Raw genomic sequence first — 26,117 nt, 5'->3', positions numbered from 1 at the left:
AGTAATGAACAAAAATGACTAAAAGTGAATAAAGAAAATGAAAGTCATGCACCAGGAAACCTCAGTTTCCTGGTGCACATTTATTACTACCCGGCCCAGAAACAAGAAAAGTACTTGTTCAGCGCTCGCTTCCGGAAATAGACGTTTCCTGACCTAGTGAATATAAGTCATTATAAACCACCATTCGTTATATGGAGGAATTTCATTTTACCACATTATTAGCATATTGTATGAGACTCTGAACAAGTACATGATGCGTCGGTCTCTTTTTACAGATGCATTTATGATATGGGATCCATCTAATGATTGGACATGGACGATCATCGCTGCGTTATTATTTATCTAACACGTAACATGAATATAAAGAGGTTGTCTCAAGTTCTTAAATGGGAAAAATTGCAAAATGTTTGCAAAAATAAACAATTTTGCAATTTACCTCTTATTAAATATTCTCTCTGTTGTCAACAAGAGACGTATTTTTAATTTTTTATTTCTGCAGTCTTAAAGTAACCGGTTTTCTAGCAAAGGAATGGGCACCATTTGCAAGCTCTATGCTTTAGACCTCCCTGATCGCCCCATGCTGCACAGCATTTACTCTGCTAGCAGCCTGGAGCACAGTTCGGACCACCAGAAGGGTGTCACTCTTCAGGAGCGCACTGTCCCCTGGCAGACAGGGAGATGGAAGGCAGAGGAATGGATCGCTATTGAAGAAACAACATGGGTAAACATATAGAAAGGACATACTGTACTTTGAGAAACATCCCAGGGATGACGCAACTCAGATGACAGGTCTGAGATTTCCTCCCCTCCCAGCTGTCCTAGACTAACATGTCGCTAGGAGTTTGTATAAGGAGAGAACTGTCAGTCTATGAGAGTTGGGCGGGGAGAAGCTGCCTGTCTCTGGACTAGTCCTGCGAGGTGTGTTGTCACTAGCCAGTTGTGAAGAATATATCTTCTTTGAAATGAAACAGCTTATGAGAGTAAAACATACATGGCTGCAATAACACAGTCAGGCTCCGCTTCATGCCGATGGTTTGGGAAGCATACATGAATTGGCTGTAAGGTTCCCTTTAAGTCACATGTAAAGAAGAATTGGATTCTTTAAAAAAAAAAAAAAAAAGTCTACAATTAGCAATCTGAAAAAAATCGGAATGGTTTAAAGGACTTGTCAGGACCCAGACAAAAAAAGGAAAACAAGAACAAAATATAACTGCAGTGTAGAGTGTTGTCCATTGGCAACTGCAGGATGTTCCATCTCCTTTAAATCAAAGTCGACCAGGCTTTTAATACACTAAATGAATAAACTAGAAATCTTTAAATAAGCTAAAATAGCCAATGTACCTTCTCCATTCTCCAGTGGTCTTTTCCTCTTCCAAAATTCCGATTCTCGCTGCTGCTCTCCTAGTTACAGCAACATACAAAAGAAAATCAGATCAGGACATATTGTATAATGAAGGCTCTGTTCACACTAGCGTCGTGATTAACCATATCAGATCTGACCAACAATTAAAATGATCAAAGTCTGACCCTACTGTCACTAATAGGTTCCTCTGGAGTTCCAATATTTTCTAAAGCAAAGTCAGACTGAGCTACTTTTGCCATCAAACACAATGGAAAACTGATGGATAATGTCTAAGGTTACTACATGCGTCTGAACAGAGCCCTACTGTATTAGACTGGAAGCTCTTGGGTAAGGCTTGAACTCTAGTACTTTATCTTACAACTTACATTTATTATGTCTCTGCCATGGGATCCTAAGTATAGTACTTCTATCTGTATTTGTGAATCTACAAGTACAAGAAAGGAAACCTACCTTCCCGTAGACCCGGGATCAGCTTAAATATGATTTCTTCAAGAGTATTATCTAATCTAGAAATGGAAACAGAAAAAAGAATGAATAGTTTTTCCTTTTTGCTTCCACAACTTTGAAAAAAAAAAGCTGGCAAGTCAAAAGGGAGGGGAGCTATGATCGAAACCATTGCAGCAGTGTGCCAGCTGTATAACACAGCCGACACCCAGTGCTAATGTCGCGTGAGCTCCTCAGCCTGGTCTGGGTGCATACATGTAAAGCAGCTCAAATTAAAGATCACCCGACCCCTCATATATAAGGTTCAAGGCAGGAAGGGGTTTATGCACTTTGTCATGAGATAGATGCACTTTAAACAAAGTAACCTCCATAAGATGCCTTGAATGAGTAAAACTAGTGGGGCTTTCACTATTGAATTTATGGATTGGATAATGACCTTAGCATCCAGCTAAAAAGGACATGTGGGTGGTGCATTGTGAGGAGAGCTCTGCCAACACTGTTCATATCTCTCCCAACTCCCCAGCTTTTAGGCTGTAAGACGGAAGCCCAGAATCCTCCTCCCAATGGTTAATTTCAGATGAATGACAGTCACGGTATATAGCTATTGCATTTGTTAGTTTAACTCTTTATGTGCATCTTAGGCTAAGCTCACATAGTGAACCTGGCCACTGTCATCTGTATTGGAAAGTGCAGTTTGCTGTGATCTCCTATGCACTTCGATAAACAATATGCAAACGCATGCCGGGCCACACGGAGGACAAAAGAAAGCACGTTTAGTCTCCGTCTGGTGAACGTCGGCTTATATGTCAGGTGCTTTTCCTGGCACGTAATTTTGGCTAAGTCCCCTCTCAAAGGACGGTCCAATCTGGTTTACACCTTTTCAATGGATAGACCTGTTCTTAGTAAAGCTAAAGCATAATAAGCTGCAAATAAAAATTTACGGCTTCATTCACATATTGCAGCAATGTTGCTTTTTTGTGGCTGCTGCAGAAAAAAAGTCAAGCAGTGACCTTGTGTAACACAGTCTATTAAGTTAGGGCAATAGTATAAACCCCAACAGTAACAGCTGAGCAATGAGGCACCATAAGGGGTAAAACAACTGAGTTGTTCTATCCTTTTATTGTGCCGCAAGTCACTACTCACGGACAAGCCGTGAGGTTGGATAGTCAAAAGGTCCAGGGTCAGATACCAAGAAGGTTCGTCATAAACAAATGGGGTAAGGAAAAAGGCATAGTCAGGTCACAGGACAAGGTCAGAATTCCAGGAAGGTAGCGGATCAAGACAAAGGGGCTAGGAAATCGGATGGTCAGAGGCAAGGTCCAAAGTCAGGCAGCAATAGATCAACAAACAGAGCACTGAAGAAGAAGGCAAACATGCACCACTGAGCTAAGGCTACATCTGGCAGTAAACAGAGGCAGACAGAAAGCTAAATAGCCAGAGAATCACTCAGAACAGGAGACACCTGTAGGAAACCCAGCACACCACGGCCCTGATTGGACAATTGGACTGTCAGGCTCCTGCCCCAGATTGGACGGCTGTGCTGTCTATCACCATACTGACAGCTCAGCACACCCCTGCCCCAGATTGGACGGCTGAGCTCTCTATAACAATACTGACAGCTCAGCACACCCCTGCCCCAGATTGGACAGCTGAGCTGTCTATCACCATGCTGACAGCTCAGCACACCCCTGCCCCAGATTGGACGGCTGAGCTGTCTATCACCATACTGACAGCTCAGCACACCCCTGCCCCAGATTGGACGGCTGAGCTGTCTATCACCATACTGACAGCTCATCACACCCCTGCCCCAGATTGGACGGCTGAGCTCTCTATCACCACAATGAGTGGAGTAGTCGTGACAGCTCAGCACACTCCTGCCGCAGTTTGGACGGCTGAGCTCTCGAACAACCCTACTGACAGCACAGCACGCCCCTGCCCCAGATTGGACGGCTGAGCTCTCTATCACCATACTGACAGCTCAGCACACCCCTGCCCCAGATTGGACGGCTGAGCTGTCTATCACCATACTGACAGCTCAGCACACCCCTGCCCCAGGTTGGACGGCTGAGCTGTCTATCACCATACTGACAGCTCAGCACACCCCTGCCCCAGGTTGGACGACTGAGCTGTCTATCACCACAATGAGTGGAGTAGTCGTGACAGCTCAGCACACTCCTGCCCCAGTTTGGACGGCTGAGCTCTCGAACAACCCTACTGACAGCACAGCACGCCCCTGCCCCAGATTGGACGGCTGAGCTGTCTATCACCATACTGACAGCTCAGCACACCCCTGCCCCAGATTGGACGGCTGAGCTCTCTATCACCATAATGACAGCTCAGCACACCCCTGCCCCAGATTGGACGGCTGAGCTGTCTATCACAATACTGACAGCTCAGCATAAACCTACCCCAGATTGGAAAGCTGAGCTGCCTATCACCATACTGACAGCTCAGCACACCCCTGCCCCAGATTGGACGGGTGAGCTCTCTATCACCATACTGACAGCTCAGCACACCCCTGCCCCAGATTGGACGGCTGAGCTGCCTCTCACCATACTGACAGCTCAGCACACCCCTGCCCCAGATTGGACGGCTGAGCTGCCTATCACCATACTGACAGCTCAGCACACCCCTGCCCCAGATTGGACGGGTGAGCTCTCTATCACCATACTGACAGCTCAGCATAAACCTACCCCAGATTGGACGGCTGAGCTGCCTATCACCATACTGACAGCTCAGCACACCCCAGCCCCAGATTGGACGGGTGAGCTCTCTATCACCATACTGACAGCTCAGCACACCCCTGCCCCAGATTGGACGGCTGAGCTCTCTATCACCATACTGATAGCTCAGCACACCCCTGCCCCAGATTGGACGGCTGAGCTGCCTATCACCATACTGACAGCTCAGCACACCCCTGCCCCAGATTGGACGGCTGAGCTGCCTATCACCATACTGAGTGGAGTAGTCGTGACATTTATCCTCATGGAAATAAAGAAAGGTCACTTAGAAGACAAATAACTCACTGATAAGAGTATACCAATACACAAATGCTAATTGCAAACATGAATAAGTATTAAAAAAGTCGACCCATAGGGCCTTTATGGAATCCAATTAAGTATATGTAGTAAATATTCTGAGCTAGTAGATATTATATACAGGTTTCTTAAGTTACAACAGACTGGATAAAGCACAAAAGAATTAGAACAGATAGCAATCATCAATTACATAAAATACCATCATTACTGGAGATACTGTACCGCATGCATTTCAGCAGCGCCATACCTTAGCATTTCTAAAGGGTTGGTTTCATGAACTTGAATTCCACATTTTGGGCAGTCGTTGCTTTCTTCAAAATGCTGGACAATGCAACTCTTACAAACTTTGAAAAAAATAAAAATAATATGTAAATCAAGTAGTTTATCCAAATACAGAGTTACAGTCTATTCAATTCAGTTGACATTTGATATCCAACGTAATATTGCCACTTCTGGATGTGGTATTACGTATCTTCCAGGGAGCACGCTCGCTGTTTTGGGATTAAATCTGACTTAGATCTTTCCTTTATTCCCTATATCAATCACTCACTCGCTCAGATACAGGTCAATACAGAAGACTGTGACCCTGCGGTTCCCATACAGACCAGAGAGAGCTCCATTGTCACCCCTTAGATGCCAGGGTCAATAACACCACAGCATCTAGGAGGTTACACGGAGCCAGGAGACCCCTCACGTCTGATAATAAGCAATGCTTACATGTGTGCAGGCACTCGGTGACGGTGGTTGGCTTGATAAGATAGCCTTTACAGATATAACAAGTGATGTACGGGTTGAACTCTTTTACAAAGCGCCTTCTTTGGGTTGCCATTGACAAGATGCCAGGAGACAGATGATCCCTGGACACAGGCAGAGACGGAAGAAAGGACATGGGTTGGGACGTCTCTCTTGAATTTCTCACATTTTTCTCCACGTGAGGATTGTCCTCGAGATGAACCTCACTGAAATCATGTTCATTGCTTCAATTTGCCTTTAGCTCCTTAAAGTGTGTTACACCTCCGGGCCCCTGCTGCGAGAGACAAAGGATCAATCCCACCGCACAAAACGGACCATGGGGTGACAAAAAGCAAAGCAATTAATGATATCATATACAGCAGCTTATACACATCGTGCTCTAATGCCACGTTCACATGTTCAGTATTTGGTCAGTATTTTACATCAGTATTTGTAAGCCAAAACCAGGAGTGGGTGATAAATACAGAAGTGGTGACGTGTTTCTATTATACTTTTCCTCTGACTGTTCCTCTCCTGGTTTTGGCTTAAAAATACTGAGGTAAAATACTGACCAAATACTGAAGGTGTGAACGTAGCCTTATAAGCGGGACACCTATTTTACTATGCCCCTGACTGACACGTCTGCCAACAAAAGGGCAAAGGTGCACAGTACTAATGCCTAATCTGGCAAAATTACTATTCCCATTCACCTCAAAATAAGAGGAGACAATCCCCAATGAGAGCGCTAATGGATGCTATCAGATAAGGGCCCTTTCACATAGCGTTTTTGTCCATGTTCGTTGCGTTTGCATCCGAATTCCCCCGCAAAACAGGATTTGGACGCATGTGCTTACAGGGCCATAGACTATAAGGCTACGGTCACACGTTCAGTATTTGATCAGTATTTTACCTCAGTATGTGTAAGCCAAAACCGGGAGTGGAACAATCAGAGGAAAAGTATAATAGAAACACGTCACCACTTCTGTATTTATCACCCGCTCCTGGTTTTGGCTTACAAATACGGAGGTAAAAAAACTGACCAAATACTGAACATGTGAACGTGGCCTAATACTGCAGCCAGAGCCAACATGTGCTCCGCCGTGCCTCATTTTCGGGTGTATACGCCTACTGGAGGACACCCAGTTGTAGACTGCGGCTGCGGTAGGCGTTTACGCCCGAAAATGACGCACGTCAGAGCACATGTTCGCACTGCTGGTACCATTATACTCTACAGCCCCTTTGTCCTAATCCCGTTTTGCAGGGGGGTTCAGACACAAGCCCAGACGGGACCCACGTACATAGATAAAAACGCTGTGTGAAAGGAGCCTTAGTCACTAAGCTACACTTTCGCATAACACATGGGAGTAAATGTAAATGATAAGATGAATATTCTGATCTTCTTGGAAAATACTGTAAATGTTCATTTATTATTTTTTTACAGAACGATGGGGGCAGCCATATCGTCATTGTCTGTATAAGCAGCGTAGAAATGTGTTTGTTTTACGGCAATCAATGAAAGTTCATTAAAGGGAATCTGTCAGCAGGTTTTATTCCATGTAATCTGAGAGCATCATAATGTTATAGAAGAGTCCCTGATTCCGGTCATGTCACTTACTGGGCTGTATTTTGCTATTTCAGTACAATCAGTGTTTTATCAGCAGGAGATTATCTCTACGGTACAACTGGCCTCCCGCATCCTAGTCCAACCAGGGTCCAAAGGGTGAGATGTGCTGCAAATATGAAGTATTTCAACAAAGAACTCTACCGGGGTTTTATCTGCTATGGATTTTGAAATAGAAATGTAAAAATATGCAACAGATACGACATATTGACGCTACGCCAGTTCTGTGAACAAAGTGCGACAAGCAAGTCACAAGATGTCCAACTGTGGCAGATTATTTGTGACTTGCTTATTGCAGTTGCAGTACTCTCGGGGTTCACAATGCGACACCATTTACTTATATTGCGCCATGTAGCCCCAGACGAAATCTGACCTGTTATACAAGGGTACAGGGCCAGAAACAAACCCAGTTAACCTGGGCAAGTCCCGGAGCCCACTCATCCCAGGTTGCAATTTGTGACCTCTGCCTTACATTTACGGGCTCAGGAGCTGAGCCTGCTCCATAGAGCGAGGGTGCCGGCTGTGTTGTGTTGGCAACCAAGTCTAACTGCTGAGATCAAAGCAGTTTAACCTCCAAGATGTCGCTGTCAATCATAACTGCGGCATTTAAAGAGAATCTGTCAGGAGGTTTTTGTTATGTAATCTGAGATCAGCATAATGTAGGGGCTGAGAGTCTGATTCCAGGTTACTGGGCTGTGTGATACTGTTTCAATAGATTTCGGAGGGCGAGGGTGACCAGCTCTAGATCTCGGGAGGGCGAGGGTGACAAGCTCTAGATCTCGGGAGGGCGAGGGTGACAAGCACTAGATCTCGGAGGGCGAGGGTGACAAGCACTAGATCTCGGAGGGCGAGGGTGACAAGCACTAGATCTCGGGAGAGCGAGGGTGACAAGCTCTAGATCTCGGGAGGGCGAGGGTGACAAGCTCTAGATCTCGGAGGGCGAGGGTGACAAGCTCTAGATCTCGGAGGGCGAGGGTGACAAGCACTAGATCTCGGAGGGCGAGGGTGACAAGCACTAGATCTCGGAGGGCGAGGGTGACAAGCACTAGATCGCGGAGGGCGAGGGTGACAAGCACTAGATCTCAGAGGGCGAGGGTGACAAGCTCTAGATCTCGGAGGGCGAGGGTGACAAGCACTAGATCTCGGAGGGCGAGGGTGACAAGCTCTAGATCTCGGAGGGCGAGGGTGACAAGCTCTAGATCTCGGAGGACGAAGGTGACAAGCTCTAGATCTCGGAGGACGAAGGTGACAAGCTCTAGATCTCGGAGGGCGAAGGTGACAAGCTCTAGATCTCGGAGGGCGAAGGTGACAAGCTCTAGATCTCGGAGGACGAAGGTGACAAGCTCTAGATCTCGGAGGGCGAGGGTGACAAGCTCTAGATCTCAGAGGGCGAAGGTGACAAGCTCTAGATCTCGGAGGGCGAAGGTGACAAGCTCTAGATCTCGGAGGACGAAGGTGACCAGCTCTAGATCTCGGAGGGCGAGGGTGACAAGCTCTAGATCTCGGAGGGCGAGGGTGACAAGCTCTAGATCTCGGAGGACGAAGGTGACCAGCTCTAGATCTCGGAGGGCGAGGGTGACAAGCTCTAGATCTCGGAGGGCGAGGGTGACAAGCTCTAGATCTCAGAGGGCGAAGGTGACAAGCTCTAGCTCTCGGAGGACGAAGGTGACAAGCTCTAGATCTCGGAGGGCGAGGGTGACAAGCTCTAGATCTCGGAGGGCGAGGGTGACAAGCTCTAGATCTCGGAGGGCGAAGGTGACAAGCTCTAGATCTCGGAGGGCGAGGGTGACAAGCTCTAGATCTCGGAGGGCGAAGGTGACAAGCTCTAGATCTCGGAGGGCGATGGTGACAAGCTCTAGCTCTCGGAGGACGAAGGTGACCAGCTCTAGATCTCGGAGGGCGAGGGTGACAAGCTCTAGATCTCGGAGGGCGAGGGTGACAAGCTCTAGATCTCAGAGGGCGAAGGTGACAAGCTCTAGCTCTCGGAGGACGAAGGTGACAAGCTCTAGATCTCGGAGGGCGAGGGTGACAAGCTCTAGATCTCGGAGGGCGAGGGTGACAAGCTCTAGATCTCGGAGGGCGAAGGTGACAAGCTCTAGATCTCGGAGGGCGAAGGTGACAAGCTCTAGATCTCGGAGGGCGAGGGTGACAAGCTCTAGATCTCGGAGGGCGAGGGTGACAAGCTCTAGATCTCGGAGGGCGAAGGTGACAAGCTCTAGCTCTCGGAGGACGAAGGTGATAAGCTCTAGCTCTCGGAGGGCGAGGTGGAGAAAAGTGACCATGATACCACCAGAGACCCTCACCAACTGCCCAGGACCCTGGTGCCGGTCCCTCTCTAGCTGCTCCTCAGAAAGCTGGGTGGTAACATAACTGCTCTTCTGTCACCACATGTCCCACAATACAGGACATGTAGTGATAGTTGTGATACAGCAGTGACAGCTCATAGTCGGCAGGAAGAGCTGTCATGTCACCCGCAGCTTCCTGTCACCCACAGCACAACATGGTGACAGCCGCGCCTCCCGAGCCCCCTGTCAGGATTGACATGGAATGCCTGAGACTTGTAGTTCTACACTCGCTACATACAGAAAGCCGCCCTCCCTTACACTTGCTCCTTTCTTATACAGATGATGTTTCCTATAGAACTTAGCGCCGTGTACACATCTAGCAACACAATTATTCTGCGCTGCTTCGCTGCCGGTAGAGTACAGGGGACTTCTAGGGGGGACTCACCAGAGAGAACCGCGCATGCGTTGACAAGTGTCACCTCTCGCCAGTAATTACTGATGACGCGATCTCTTGCCTGACGCATGCGCGTTACTACTAAGAGGCAAGCCGTGAGTTACGCATGCGCAGTACACTTCTCACTGAGGTTGCATGAATGGGAGGTGAGGCTGGAACCTCCCGCAGTGTAGTAACACAGGCACTGACGATCATGGCTTCTCTGCTGGCGGAGAGGGCGACCAGTGCTGCTGGGCAGGTGCCACCACTTATGGGCAACTATGTTATTAGCCAATGTGACCACATTTAACCTATTAATTTAAACCCAAGCTGTGGTTCTCATACCTGTGACTTTGTTATCACTTTTTATTACACTTTTTGGGAGCTGGGACAAAGAAAAATAACCTGGCATTTTGGATTTTTTTTAACAGTTCACTATTCAGTATGATTGACATATTCGCTCTATTCTGCAGGTTGACATAATAATGACACTACGCAATATATATTGTTTTTTGTGTCTTACTACTTTTGCACTTTTAATTATTTTATTTTTGGTCGCTGTAGACAGCTGGATGAGAGCTCACCCAAAAAAGCTCACCCAAAAAAGGGTGAGACAACCTTTAATTTTTACCAGTCCCTTTTTATTTTTTATTTTTTTTTATATATATATACATAAGACTTTTTAATCACCTTTTAATCCATTTTTTTAGCAGTAGGGATGAAAAATAAAAGACAAATCTGGAATTATTTTTTTTATTTGCAGCATAAATTGACATGTTTAAAGGGCTGTCAGATCACAACATATTGATAGGTCATCAATATCAGATGGGTGGGGGTCCCACACCTGGCACTGCCACCAAAGAGCTATACACAATGTGAACAGAGTGGCAAAGTGCAACTCCATTCAATCTGTAATGTAGCAGCCACTGCCAGATACCCCAAATCAACTCATTAAAGGGGTTTTCCCACAAACAAAGTACATTCGAACCAATATATCTTGGAATAAAAATAAGTTCCACAATTGGATGTGCTAAAACAACGTTCCTGTGCTGAGATCTCTTCTTTTATTTATTGTTTTTTTAATAATTCAATATTTTGTAATAATTCAGCAAAGAGACTGGAACGTGCAATCTTTGGATCAATTAGCTAATACATTGCACTACTAAGTAGTTCAGTGTATTATAATAGCTGTTAGGCCGGGGGTTAATGGAGCGAAGATTCTCATGCCAGAGAATCTGCTTGATTATTCTAATGACACTCAGCTCAAACTCTGTCAGACTTTGATCTGAGTGTGATCTGATTCTCTCACATGAGAGAATTGTATCACAGATGCAAAGAAGACAGAGAACTTAAAGTGCACCTGTCAGCAGGATTGTGCTCAGTAAACCACATACACTGTCAGGTGGGCGCCATTACACTGAGTAAAATGATACCTGCGGTGATGCACGAGCATATCATTATGGCAGAAATGAAAATAAAGATTACACAAGAACCACTGGATGGATTTCATCACCGCAGGTATCATTTTACTCAGTGTAACGGTGCCCACCTGACAGTGTATATGGTTTACTAAGCACAATCCTGCTGACAGGTTCGCTTTAAAGAAAACTTGTCAGCAGAATTTTGCTAAGTAAACTACAGGTATTGTCATGTTGGGGCTACTGCACTGATTAATATGATGCTTGAGATGAAGAAATATGTCTTGTGGTTCTTGTGTAATCAGTGTTTGCAGTTTTGAGTTAAAGGGGTTTTCCCACAAACAAAAGTTCAATTTAATAAATAGATCTTTGAATAACAATAAGTTACACAATTGGATGTGTTTAAAAAAAATGTCCCTGTGCTGAGATAATCTTATAAATGTGCCCCTGCTGTGTACTGTGTAATGGCCGTGTCTGACAGTGCAGGAACATGGTCTGATCATACCACAGCTCCTGGGCAGGGGAGGAAGCAATAGAGTATACAGATATTACAGCACGGGATCACAGCTGATTTTTTCTTTGAAGTAAAACATTGTTTAAAAACAGGCAGTAAAAAGTTTTAACTCACAAAAAGAATCAGTTGTGACCCCCTGCTGTAATGTCTGTAGACTCTTTTGCTTCCTCCCCTGCCCAGGAGCTGTGGTATGATCAGACCATGATCCTGAACTGTCAGACACAGCCATTACACAGAACACAGCAGGGGCACATTTATAAGATTATCTCAGCACAGGGACATTTTATTTAAACACATCCAATTGTGTAAGTTATTATTCCAAGATCTATTGATTAAAATCAACTTTCGTTCGTGGAAAAACCCCTTTAATAATATGCCCGTGCTCCGGGGCAGGACTGTAGGCAGGGTCTTATCCTGGTGCTCTAGGCCAGATCAGTAAGATAAGACCTGCCCACAGGCCGCCCCGAAGCCCAAGTATGTTCCTCAAGCCAGCCAGATAGAGCGACAGACAGCCAGAGAGGGAGGAAGATAGAGAGACATCAAGAGACTCATAGATAGAAAGAGACAGAGAGACTCATATTCATAGACAGCCAGTCAGTGTCACGCAAGGTGTGGGAAAGACTATGTGCTACACAAAGGGAAGAGGGAAAGGAAGCCCAGACTCTAGGGAAAGGGGAGGGGGGGAGTGGAGATCTCCTAGGCTGATCTAGTGTGACCCTGTCTCCACTAACTTCCCTATATTGGTTCTTCACCAATCGCACGTACCTCGCCCTGTCTTTCCCTGGCGTTAGGCTCAGGCTAGGGAAGGGAGGGGATGAGCACTAGTCGATCCCCACTGAACACTAAAGACAACAAGGGGGGACAAACAAGAGAAAATTGCTTAGCTTTAGTTGACTCCAGACAAATGCACACACACGTTCTCTAGCACCAGAGAGGAAGAAGTACTGCTCTTGCTCAAGCCTTCACAAGGAGTAATGAATATAACCGGCACCTCCCTCTGGCACACAGCAGGTATTTATACACCCAGGCCAGGGTGTTAATTAGCCAGAGGAAGGTACCCGCTGGGTCCTAGAGATACAGCTTCTAAGAAGTTGTCTGTAACGCCAAAAGAAGAGGTCTCCTGCAACCAACTACGGGGCGACTGTCTGTCACTTCTGACAAACCCGTGACAGCCAGAGAGAGACAGCCAGCCGCGGTCTACCTGTCTCTCTCTGGCTATCTTTATGATGAGGAACCTACTTGGGCTTCGGGGCTGCCTGTGGGCAGGTCTTATCTTACTGATCTGGCCTAGAGCACTAGGATAAGACCCTGCCTACAGTCCCGCTCCGGAGCATGAGCATATCATTAACTCAAAACTGCAAAGATGGATTTCTTCACCTCAGGTATCATATTAATCAGTTCAACAGCCCCAACATGACACTGCCTGTAGTTTACTTAGCAAAAATTGTGGGGGCTGATGAGGTAACATAAGGGTCTCTCTCTGTCTAAGCATCTTGATGCTGTGGTTGATATTGACCACATCATCTATAGGTTAAGGTACCACAGCTGTCTTTGTCATCTTCTCTGGGATCACATATTATCCCACAGTTTCTGCTTTGAAAACTATTTAGTAAGGGTCTAATGGGAAGTTCCATGAGTCTGATCTTTACTGCCTGTGACATCGTAATGCTTGCCCATCAATTGCACTTGACAAGAGCTGTGCACTAGCATCAATTACAGTGAATATTGCTACACGCAGTATTTACATTTATTGATAACGATGATTTGTCTGCATATTATGCAGCCAGCAGCTTGCACCTGTTCACACTTGCCTTATTCGGTTCGGAGGTGCTGCTCAGTTTTTTTGTAGTATACTATTGGACGTTTTGACTGCCTCCTTTTCTGACTTGAACACATCAACGTAAAGGCTCATTCAGACATCCGTGCAAATCGGACTGAGCACGGACCACTAATGCATGAACTGACCACGGTTCTCCCGACCGGAGCATGACAGCCTCATAGAAATACACAAAGCTTTCAGGCTTCGGTGAGGAGAGGCACATCCAGTCTGTGCATTGTGGTCCGATCTCAGACCAGTTTGCACAGACGTCTGAATGAGTTCTTAGGCTGTTTTTAATTAATGCTGGATCCTACCTGCCCGTTAAATTTGTCGGCTTTCAGTCCGGGACAGACATGTTTGATAAATATTAAGTTAGGGTCCCATCAAAGAAAGGTACACCTTGTCATGGCTGGTGGGTTCTCATCAATTGTCCAATTTATGTGCTTAAGTACCTTCGAGTATAGTCCATATAGCAGTAATGCAGTCCAAATATCATATATTTAATTTTTATATTTAATGTTTGCATCTTTAGTGCTTGCAGAGCGCTGCTGTATTGTCTTGTTTGTATATTGATAGCGATGATATTTCAGTATGATTAATTGAGATCAATATTAATAGTTTTTTTTTTTTTTAGAAACATGACTAATTTATGGGACTTCTGGTGATTTCTGAGCTGAGGACTCAGAGCCCATGCGGTCTCAGCTACGGTTTTTCTGAATTCTCACACAATCCAATAACCCAGAATATAGCACAGTACTGGACAGTTCCAAGAAGAGACACAACCCCCATAAATCCCACAATAATACACATCTCAAAAGAAAGTCTACTTCTATAATGTTCCAGCAGTGCAGACAGACAAGTCACATTTGGCCTTAATGTGGATGGGTCTTTTTCAAGATTTTTTGAGGATGAAAAAGACCCAAAACATTAAGGGGGTTTTTCATTCTCAGCTAAATAGACCCCAAATGCCGGCCAGCATGTAAAATAAGAAAGCCAGCTGGTATTTGCCCATCCCACTTTCAAAACCAGCTCTTTGGTCTCTGTGTTTTGGCTGCAGCCGTGACAGTGCTGCAGCCATTCACTGAGCTTAGAAGATGAAGATGTCAGAAGCTACTCAGCTCTGTGATTGGCTGCAGCGGTGATGCAACATCACGTGACATCATCATTGCACCTAAAACATAGAGATTGCAGCAGTCAGCACTGGAGCAAGGGACGATGAGGGCAAGCGGGCTTTATTTTACATGTCTGCTAGTGATGGCAGTTCACATAGCTAAAAGTGGAAAACCCCTTTTTTTGGGTATGTCCACACTGAGGTTTTTCAGCCGGATTACATCTGGAACCTGCCTGAAAAGCACCGCAAAAAGGGAATATATTGCACAGTAATGTTTTACTGCTTTTCAGACTATGGTCAGACGGCCATAGAGTCTCTCATCCAAGAGGATCGGGCCGATTATGCAAATTGTAGTGTGGTTAAAGTGTGACCCAGTTCTCTCGGAAGAGAGAATCAGAGCACACTGTGGGGAGAAGATGGAGAACAAAATTTCTCCATTTTCTCCATTCTGTGAGTCCACTGAAACTGGACTGCACTCGGATGTTATCCGAGTGCAGTCTGATTTTTTCCTCGCATCCATAGATTTGAATGGGTGAGTGACATCCGATTTCAAAGTGAAAAAAATCCTGCATCACCACTCCCCTATTAAATAACATTGGATAGCACTTGTCCAACGTACACGCTCACGTAAGCGAGCCCTAACTGCTTCAGATTTCAGAAACAGTGAAGCAGTTAAAAGAAGTAGCATGTGTGACTTCCTTTAGGACTTCTCTAGTTATAGTTTAAACTATGGAAAAATGACGCAGACGGCAGAACCGCCACCAAAGCCATTTCATCTAGGAGAACCTCAGAGGGTCCGCCGGCATCTTAAAGGCATCCTGTGCACATACCCTTATGCTATGATCACACTGAGCTGCTCATATGAGGAGGGTTTTTTTAACCTTTTTTTCCTGAAGAGGCTTTGAAAAATGCTTGATGAGAAAAAAAAAAATACATGTCACTCAATTGAAAAGGATCCTGAAGGAAACCTCTCCGAATGAGGCCCTGTAAATTCAAAATACTGCAAAAAAAACACTTCAGCAAAAAAAAAGCTTCCAAAATGTGGAAAATGCCAGAAGAGTGCTCAGCTCAGTTGTTTTAATTGCTTGGCATTTGTAGAAACCTGAAGTGACTAAAAGACGTTCAAAAACCTGAACATAAGTACCGCAAGTTACATAGAAATGCATAAGTTCATTCTTCTTGATAGTTTTTTGTTTTAGGCAGTTTCCACGGTGGAAGCAGCATAAAAAGGACACTGTGTGCACATAGCCACAACAGGTTGAAAAACCTGAACATATGAACAGTATTTTCTCCATAGAAGATTCTTTTGAGTGTTTTGGAGCACTTTTTGTGATGCGTTTTGAAGCCGTGACCCTCAAAAATCACAAGAAAAAAAACTGAGTGTGAACATACCCTAAGGTTTGAGATGTTACTTGTCTGCACGCACTGCTGTCGCCTACACTTCTCTTTTGCGCACAGCCCATTCACACATTTCCAGAACATGCCTCGACGGACAAGCCCAATCCTGCTGTGACAAGCCAAGGGCAGGCTACCATGGGCTCTTCACACTGTCTCACTGTACTCCCCTTGTTTGGTGCCAAACACTGCCATTGCCTAATGCAGACTCCCAAATTTCCCCTATTCTACAAGCACTTTGGAAACACAATTGCCTACATCAGTCGGCCTTACTGAGTCCAGTGTGATCCTAGCACCTTCTCCTACAAGCCAGCAGCCTGGAAACTGCGTTTCCCACTGTCCAGCTATCCTACAGGACACAGCGGCTCTGCCATATACCGTGGCCCACCAGACCCTCACCACAGAACACGAGGTGCACAGGCAGATTGAGGCATGCTAAAATGCAGTATAACATGGCATATATACAGTACAGACCAAAAGTTTGGACACACCTTCTCGTTAAAGATTTTTCTGTATTTTCATGACTATGAAAATTGTACATTCACACTGAAGGCATCAAAACTATGAATTAACACATGTGGAATTATATACTTAACAAAAAAGTGTGAAACAACTGAAAATATGTCTTATATTCTAGGTTCTTCAAAGTAGCCACCTTTTGCTTTGATGACTGCTTTGCACACTCTTGGCATTCTCTTAATGAGCTTCAAGAGGTAGTCACCGGAAATGGTCTTCCAACAATCTTGAAGGAGTTCCCAGAGATGTTTAGCACTTGTTGGCCCTTTTGCCTTCACTCTGCTTCCAGCTCACCCCAAACCATCTCGATTGGGTTCAGGTCTGGTGACTGTGGAGGCCAGGTCATCTGGCGTAGCACCCCATCACTCTGCTTCTTGGTCAAATAGCCCTTACACAGCCTGGAGGTGTGTTTGGGGTCATTGTCCTGTTGAAAAATAAATGATGGTCCAACTAAACGCAAACCGGATGGAATAGCATGCCGCTGCAAGATGCTGTGGTAGCCATGCTGGTTCAGTATGCCTTCAATTTTGAATAAATCCCCAACAGTGTCACCAGCAAAGCACCCCCACACCATCACACCTCCTCCTCCATACTTCACGGTGGGAACCAGGCATGTAGAGTCCATCCGTTCACCTTTTCTGCGTCGCACAAAGAAACGGTGGTTGGAACCAAAGATCTCAAATTTGGACTCATCAGACCAAAGCACAGATTTCCACTGGTCTAATGTCCATTCCTTGTGTTCTTTAGCCCAAACAAGTCTCTTCTGCTTGTTGCCTGTCCTTAGCAGTGGTTTCCTAGCAGCTATTTTACCATGAAGGCCTGCTGCACAAAGTCTCCTCTTAACAGTTGGTGTAGAGATGTGTCTGCTGCTAGAACTCTGTGTGGCATTGACCTGGTCTCTAATCTGAGCTGCTGTTAACCTGCGATTTCTGAGGCTGGTGACTCGGATAAACTTATACTCAGAAGCAGAGGTGACTCTTGGTCTTCCTTTCCTGGAGCGGGCCTCATGTGAGCCAGTTTCTTTGTAGCGCTTGATGGTTTTTGCAACTGCACTTGGGGACACTTTCAAAGTTTTCCCAATTTTTCAGACTGACTGACCTTCATTTCTTAAAGTAATGATGGCCACTCGTTTTTCTTTACTTAGCTGCTTTTTTCTTGCCATAATACAAATTCTAACAGTCTATTCAGTAGGACTACCAGCTGTGTATCCACCAGACTTCTGCACAACACAACTGATGGTCCCAACCCCATTTATAAGGCAAGAAATCCCACTTATTAAACCTGACAGGGCACACCTGTGAAGTGAAAACCATTTCCGGTGACTACCTCTTGAAGCTCATCAAGAGAATGCCAAGAGTGTGCAAAGCAGTCATCAAAGCAAAAGGTGGCTACTTTGAAGAACCTAGAATATAAGACATATTTTCAGCTGTTTCACACTTTTTTGTTAAGTATATAATTCCACATGTGTCAATTCATAGTTTTGATGCTTTCGGTGTCAATGTACAATTTTCATAGTCACGAAAATACATAAAAATCTTTAAATGAGAAGGTGTGTCCAAACTTTTGGTCTGTACTGTATGTTCATCACATACTGAGCAATAGTAAAAAAATCTAACAAATATTTTCTTAAAGTGGTATATCTCCAATGTTTAATGTAAGAAGGATCTCAGTGGCCACCGATATACCATCATTTGTCATAATGTCAACACCTCTTTCACTCTTAGAACCATGGAACGTGTGGAGATTTGATCCATCTTTCTGTGATTTGTTTGTGATGTTAGTGGAGGGACATATAAGACAATGAGAATCCTTAGGGCTCATCCACACGAGCATATCACACGGCCAAGTGATAAAACTTGGACCAGTGTTATTCTATGGGGCGGCTCAGATCTGCGACTATTTTCTCATGCTGATTTGGCATGAGAAAACTATCACAGCATGCTGCGAGTGCATTCGCTCATCGGATCACACGCACCCATGCAAGTCTATGGGAGCGTGTGAAACATCGGACTGCACTCTGATATCATCCAAGTGCAGTCTGATATACGCCGAGATAGGCAATGAAGATGGAGAGATTAATCTCTCCTTCTCACCTATGATCCGATTCTCGCATATTGGAGGTATTGTTTTTTCTGGAGTCATGTGTATGTAATCTTGTTATTTTCAATAGCTGCAGTGATCTACTAAAAGAGTGAGGAACTTTTGTTCAGGAAGCTCTGCAAAGACGAGTTGCGGCTGGAGGAAGTCATATACTGTATGGCCTGCACAGAGATGATCGGAGTAAAGTCTTGTTTGTAAAACACACTCCTTATTATGTGTAGTGCTCTCCATTATTACATATTGCCCTCCCTTATTATGTATAGTGCCATCCATTAATACATAGTGTCATCTCTTGTTGTGTATGACATTGTTCATCATTACAAAGTCTCCTTCCTTAGAATGTATAGCGTTGTCCTTTCTTACACACTGTCCTCCCTTATTATATACAGTGAATGATGCCTCTGTGTGTGATTTGTATTACTTTAGGTGTGGTATGTATTAATTTTGAGGCATCAAACGGTGTAGCTGAGGAAATACATAAGGGGAAAAAATTGTCTTGGCGCATTATTTCTTCACCCTATCATTGGCTCCTCAGTGTACTCCTCAGTGTTCATCACTTTACCCCCTCATCCTTTGACTGGTCACCTGACATGTTAACCCTCACACCCACCACCTGTCTCATGTGAAGTCATGCGGCCAGTGGAGACCCACTCAGTCTATACAGCCAACGGTTCCCTTTATCTGCCTCAAACCTAATGTTTGTCATTTTTACAGGACACAGTCTGACGCTGTGACGATGAACGAACAGGGGGTGTCAGTGTTTTATGTGGTGCACTTTAAAGGTGTAGACAACCTTTCTAACCTAATAGTATGGGCGTGAATGAAGGGAATCTGTTTGCAAGTTTTTGCTATGCAATCTGAGAGCATCATGATGTAGTGGAAGATAGCCTGATTACAGTGATGAGTCCCTTAATGGACTGTGTTTTGATGTTATAATACAATTAGTGTTTTATCTGCAGGAGATTATCACTGGAGGACAAACTTCCTTGTGAATCCTAGTCCAATCCCACCCATAATATTGATTAGCAGCTCTCTGTCACTTTACAATTTACCAAGAAAGCTGCTAATCAGTGGTGCAGTGGGGTTATACAGAGATCAATATTCTGAACACAAACGGCAGTAGAGAAACCTGATTCTCTCATAACAGCTTCACCCAGTAATCTAAGTGATACATCGCTGGAATCAAGGTCTGTGTCCCTACATCATGCTGCTGTCAGATTACATAGTAAAACCTGCTGACAGACTCTCTTTAAGCTGACATGGTGCACTACATGTAACAATAGAAGCCTTATCTATGTGCAAGTATAATACTAAGCCGCCACCCCCTCATGGATAGGTGTATGCGTACATCAGTATATTATACCTGTGTGATCTCCACAATATTCAGGTGCTTCTCACAAAATTAGAATATTATCAAAACTTAATTTATTTCAGTTCTTCAATACAAAAAGTGAAACTTATATATTATATAGAGTCATTACAAACAGAGTGATCATTTCAAGTGTTTATTTCTGTTAATGTTGATGATTATGGCTTACAGCCAGTGAAAACACAAAAGTCATTATCTCAGTAAATTACAATAATTAACAAAAAACACCTGCAAAGGCTTCCTAAGCATTTAAAAGGGTCCCTTAGTCTGTTTCAGTAGGCTCCACAATCATGGGGAAGACTGCTGACTTGACAGATGTCCAGAAGGCAGTCACTGACACACTCCACAAGAGGGCAAGCCACAAAAGGTCATTGCAAAGAAGGTGGCTATTTGTAGAAAGCTGTATCCAACCATATTAATGGAAAGTTGAGTGGAAGGAAAAAGTGTGGTAGGAAAAGGTGCACAAGCAACCGGGATAACCGCAGCCTTGAAAGGATTAAGAAAAGGCCATTCAAAAATTTGGGGGAGATTCACAAGGAGTGGACTGCTGCTGAAGTCATTGCTTCAAGAGCCACCACACACAGGCGTATCCAGGACATGGGCTACAAGTGTCACATTCCTTGTGTCAAGCCTCTCATGACCAATAGACAACGCCAGAAGCGTCTTACCTGGGCCAAGAAGAAAAAGACCTGGACTGTTGCTCAGTGGTCCAAGATGTTGTTTTCAGATGAAAGAAAATTTTGAATTTCATTTGGAAATCAAGGTCCCAGAGTCTGGAGGAAGAGTGGAGAGGCCACAATCCAAGCTGCTTGAGGTCTAGTGTGAAGTTTCCACAATCAGTGATGGTTTGGGGAGCCATGTCATCTGCTGGTGTAGGTCCACTGTGTTTTATCCAGAACTAAGTTAGCGCAGCCGTCTACCAGGAAATTTTAGAGCACTTCATGCTTCCCTCTGCCGACAGCTTTTTGGAGATGGAAGTTTCATTCTCCAGCAGGACTTGGCACCTGTCCACACTGCCAAAAGTAACAAAACCTGGTTTACACACAACAGTATCACTGTGCTTGATTGGCCAGCAAACTCGCCTGACCTTAACCCCATACAGAATTTATGGGGTATTGTCAAGAGGAAGATGAGAGACACCAGACCCAACAATGCAGACGAGGTAAAGGCAGCTGTCAAAGCAACCTGGGCTTCCATAACACCTCAGCAGTGCCACAGGCTGATCCCTCCATGCCACATTGCCGCATTGATGAAGTAATTGATGCAAAAGGAGCCCCGACCAAGTATTGAGGGCATTTACTGAACATACATTTCAGTAGGACAACATTTCAGATTTTAAAAACATTTTTCAAGCTGTTGTTATAAAGTATTCTAATTTACTGAGATAATGACTTTTGTGTTTTCATTGGCTTTAAGCCATAATCATCAACATTAACAGAAATAAACACTTGAAATTGATCACTCTGTTTGTAATGACTCTATATAATATATGCATTTTACTTTTTGTATTGAAGAACTGAAATAAATAAACTTTTTGATGATATTCTAATTTTGTGAGAAGCACCTGTATATACAGTTATATGAAAAAGTTTGGGCACCCCTATTAATCTTAAGCTTAATGTTTTATAAAAATTGGTGTTTTTGCAACAGCTATTTCAGTTTGATATATGTAATAACTGTTGGACACAGTAATGTTTCTGCCTTGAAATGAGGTTTATTGTACTAACAGAAAATGTGCAATCTGCATTCAAACAAAATTTGACAGGTGCATAAGTATGGGCACCCTTATCACTTTCTTGTTTTAAATACTCCTACCTACTTTTTACTGACTTACTAAAGCACTTTTTTTGGTTTTGTAACCTCATTGAGCTTTGAACTTCATAGCCAGGTGTATGCAATCATGAGAAAAGCTACTTAAAGTGGCCACTTGCAAGTTGTTCTCCTGTTTGAATCTCCTCTGAAGAGTGGCATCATGGGCTCCTCAAAACAACTGTCAAATGATCTGAAAACAAAGATTATTCAACATAGTTGTTCAGGGGAAGGATACAAAAAGCTGTCTCAGAGATTTAACCTGTCAGTTTCCACTGTGAGGAATATAGTAAGGAAATGGAAGAACACAGGGACAGTTCTTGTTAAGGCCAGAAGTGGCAGGCCAAAAAAAGCATCAGAAAGGCAGAGAAGAAGAATGGTGAGATCAGTCAAGGACAATCCTCAGACCACCTCCAGAGTGCTGCAGCATCAACTTGCTGCAGATGGTGTCACTGTGCATCGGTCAACTATACAACGCACTTTGCACAAGGAGAAGCTGTATGGGAGAGTGATGCGAAAGAAGCCGTTTCTGCAAGCACGCCACAAACAGAGTCGGCTGAGGTATGCAAAAGCACATTTGGAGAAGCCAATTTCTTTTTGGAAGAAGGTCCTGTGGACTGATGAAACCAAGATTGAGTTGTTTGGTCATACAAAAAGGCATTATGCATGGCAGCAAAAAAACACAGCATTCCAAGAAAAACATTTGCTACCCACAGTAAAATTTGGTGGAGGTTCCATCATGCTTTGGGGCTGTGTGGCCAATGCCGGCACTGGGAATCTTGTTAAAGTTGAGGGACGCATGGATTCCACTCAATATCAGCAGATTCTTGACAATAATGTTCAAGAATCAGTGATAAAGTTGAAGTTACGCAGGGGATGGATCTTTCAGCAAGACAATGATCCAAAACACCGCTCCAAATCTACTCAGGCATTCATGCAGAGGAACAATTACAATGTTCTGGAATGGCCATCCCAGTCCCCAGACCTGAATATCATTGAACATCTGTGGGATCATTTGAAGAGGGCTGTCCATGCTCGACGACCATCAAACTTAACTGAACTGGAATTGTTTTGTAAAGAGGAATGGTCAAAAATACCTTCATCCAGGATCCAGGAACTCATTAAAAGCTACAGGAAGCGACTAGAGGCTGTGATTTTTGCAAAAGGAGGATCTACTAAATATTAATGTCACTTTTCTGGTGAGGTGCCCATACTTATGCACCTGTCAAATTTTGTTTGAATGCAGATTGCACATTTTCTGTTAGTACAATAAACCTCATTTCTAGGCAGAAACATTACTGTGTCCAACAGTTATTACATATATCAAACTGAAATAGCTGTTGCAAAAACACCAATTTTTCTAAAACATTAAGCTTAAGATTAATAGGGGTGCCCAAACTTTTTCATATAACTGTAATATTGTTGCCTTTCTGCATGATGCTGATCACTGGTGTTTGAACCTCTTTTTCTGTATTTTAGGTAGATTTTATCTCCTCTTTGTAAATATGTTGTGACCTCCTTAAAAAGGTAACAAAAGGAATTTCTTAATTGGCTTGGTCTGCTCATTCTTCTGCCTCTCGTCTTCTGAAATGCCACATTTTATTACTGTTTTTTTTTTTTTTGCTGGAACCAAGTGCAAAATGATCAGATGCTGGAGTTATATGAGAAAAATTACACAATATTTTAAGTGTCCTCCATGTATTAGGCTGTTGATGTTCCAAAAAAAGAGATATAGATAGATATTAGATAGATAGAGAGAGATAGAACACCTTTCCTACAGATTTTTTTCTGGACTCGGTAAATAATTTTGCAATTAATTCCCTCCAGGTAACTTCTTCCCCAAATCTGAACCCAATACAAGATCACAAAATCTGTTCTTTGCATGAAACCGATATCTTATCTAAGTTTTTAGTTTCTCTCTCTACCAAACCAAGAAAAATATTGATCATGGCTCAAATAACACATGAGGTTTTTATGGCAGTTTTGTTTTTGTTTTGGACCAAAGACCGGAGTAGATCCCCAAAAAAAACAGGAAAAGTGTGAAGCTGCGATTGATCATGTCTCTACTGTATTCACTCTTGGTTGTGGTTCATACAATACATAAAAAAAAGTTACTCTTAGAACTTGCTATTCCAAAACTTTTTTTTTTTTCCATTGAAATGCTTTGGCATTGAAAGGGTTAAAAAGTAGCATGCTCTGAGTATGACGTTTTTTTGGATACCTTTTGCTTAGCCTTTTCTATAGACATTGAAGAATGCCAGAAAAAAATGCATGCTTTAATGTTACAAATAGAAATATGCCACCAGAAATGCTGGTAAGTAATGCCTCAACAATATTTGAAACTCCTGCTTTTTACAAAGAAAAAGTTGCGAGACCTAAAAAAATGACACAAAGTTGAAAAATACCATAAAAACTACACAAACAAAAACAATACATGTAAAGACTTTAGGTGCATCTACATTTGGCAGATATGTGGAAGAAAATGTTGCAATTCTTCAAAATTCAAAAACTCCCCATAGTAACATGCAGTCCTAGATGAAAGAGTTATATAGATAGCACCTACAGCAAACGACTTGGACACCAGTGCAAAGCAATACAAATCTCTTTATTGAACAACTAAAAATAAATAAACCACAATTAAAAAGCAGACCTATAAGGCTATGTTCACACATGTTGGTTTTTTTTTATGTCACAAATCTGTAGCAAAACTGATCTTTGGCAGGAAATCTGCGGCGTCAAAAACGCATGTTTTGCTCCGTTTTTTGAGCGTTTTTATACTGTTCTTCTCTCTCTATTTATGCATGTACATAAAGTTCTGTGGAAAAAAAGAACCCCATTCTATTTTGCCATCAAAAACGCTGAAAAAACTCTGATGCAAATTTTGGTGTGTTTTTGATGCGTTTTTTCTCACCACCCATTGCTTCCTATGGGTGAAAAAGTGCTGAAAGAAGCGACACTCTCTATTGTCCAAAAACCCAACCAAGGCACAAAATACAAAGCAAAAAGAAAACATGATGTGTTAACAGAATTCTGGTTTCTCATAGACTTTGTTGGTACTGAAAAAAGCAGCTGAAAATGTGCAGCTGAAAAACCCAACATGTGTGAACATAGTTTAAGAATGGCAAAGAGGAGAGCTGACCATAATGACATATAATAGCAAAAGAAAAATCTCCAAAGTATATGCAGGGGCCGCTATATACAATATACAACATACAAAGATGCGTGGACATCACATTTAAAGGCAGCTATTCCAGAGGTGGTCTGACTTGTGTTAGCAGAATAGTCAAATTAGGCAACCACTAATAAATGAATGAGAAGGAAACTATGTACAGAAAAAATGGAAAGCTATATGTAATAGTAATGAAAACCAATGCAAAAGTATAAACGGTAAAGTGCTTGTATATATGAATGCAGTGGATATTTCTAAGTTTCATATTAGCATATACTCGAGACTTTTCTTTTTTTTTACTATTACACATCATTATCACTTGACCCTCCTGTTTGCCAGCCGTGTAGGACCACTTTTTAAATGTTTGTGGTTTATTTATTATTACGAAAACACCCGAAGAGACAACCTAGAATATATATAAGTTGGTGTGCATGCAGCACGTAGGAGCATGTTCATACTGGCGACTAAACAGACAAAACCCAAGATAAAAACATAAAAAGTAAAGAACCTGCAGGAAATAAATAATCAGCAATAGTGCATGAAAATAATAAAGGGTGCTTAGTTAACATAATTTTTATAAAAAAAAAATAGCGATCCCACCAAGTCATGGTGACCCTATTCAGAATGGTCCTAACCTCTAATACCAAATAGGGTCACTGTGATATGATGGGATGGCTTTTACATTTTTTTGATCAAAATTATGTTTTTTTCTTTAGTTTTGTCTGTTTAATGACCAGTGTGAACATGCGCCTACAGACTGCATGCACATCAACTTGATTCAGTGTTTTTGCATTTTGTGCAAATAAAGGAGTGGCCTACCTTTTCTTTGAGCTGAACCTTACATTCATGTAGTGCCCCATGCCTGGGTATCCATTATACGAGCTCAGTCCTTCTCAACCCTTATCCACATGTATGTCACGTGACAAATGTTAAGTGTTATGATCTACAACATGTACTAAAGAAAGATAGGAGAAAGCTGTC

The 26,117-nt window shown here is 43.3% G+C and overlaps 1 protein-coding gene across 7 annotated transcripts in view; it reads right to left on the bottom strand.

The window, feature by feature from the left end:
* Positions 1 to 26,117, bottom strand: part of PCGF5 (polycomb group ring finger 5) — a 118,357-nt gene that overhangs the window by 29,710 nt on the left and 62,530 nt on the right. For 3 of the 7 annotated variants that reach the window (XM_073685549.1, XM_073685554.1, XM_073685555.1), the window contains exons 2-5: positions 5,563 to 5,872; positions 5,093 to 5,189; positions 1,814 to 1,869; positions 1,342 to 1,401 (exon numbers count right to left, since the gene is read on the bottom strand). In XM_073685549.1, the coding sequence (XP_073541650.1) occupies positions 1,342 to 1,401; positions 1,814 to 1,869; positions 5,093 to 5,189; positions 5,563 to 5,734 (385 nt within the window). In that variant the 5' untranslated portion in view covers positions 5,735 to 5,872. Of the gene's footprint in view, positions 1 to 1,341; positions 1,402 to 1,813; positions 1,870 to 5,092; positions 5,190 to 5,562; positions 5,873 to 9,928; positions 10,022 to 26,117 lie in introns of those variants that run through there. The other 4 variants (XM_073685551.1, XM_073685552.1, XM_073685553.1 and 1 more) reach the window with 4 other exon arrangements.

Source organism: Phyllobates terribilis, unplaced genomic scaffold, assembly GCF_046119375.1.
Source record: "Phyllobates terribilis strain yellow unplaced genomic scaffold, ASM4611937v1 Scaffold_5__5_contigs__length_657084704, whole genome shotgun sequence".
Taxonomy (NCBI): domain Eukaryota; kingdom Metazoa; phylum Chordata; class Amphibia; order Anura; family Dendrobatidae; genus Phyllobates; species Phyllobates terribilis.
The sequence above is the reverse complement of the archived record's forward strand: the minus strand, read 5'-3'. Positions and strand labels throughout refer to the sequence as shown.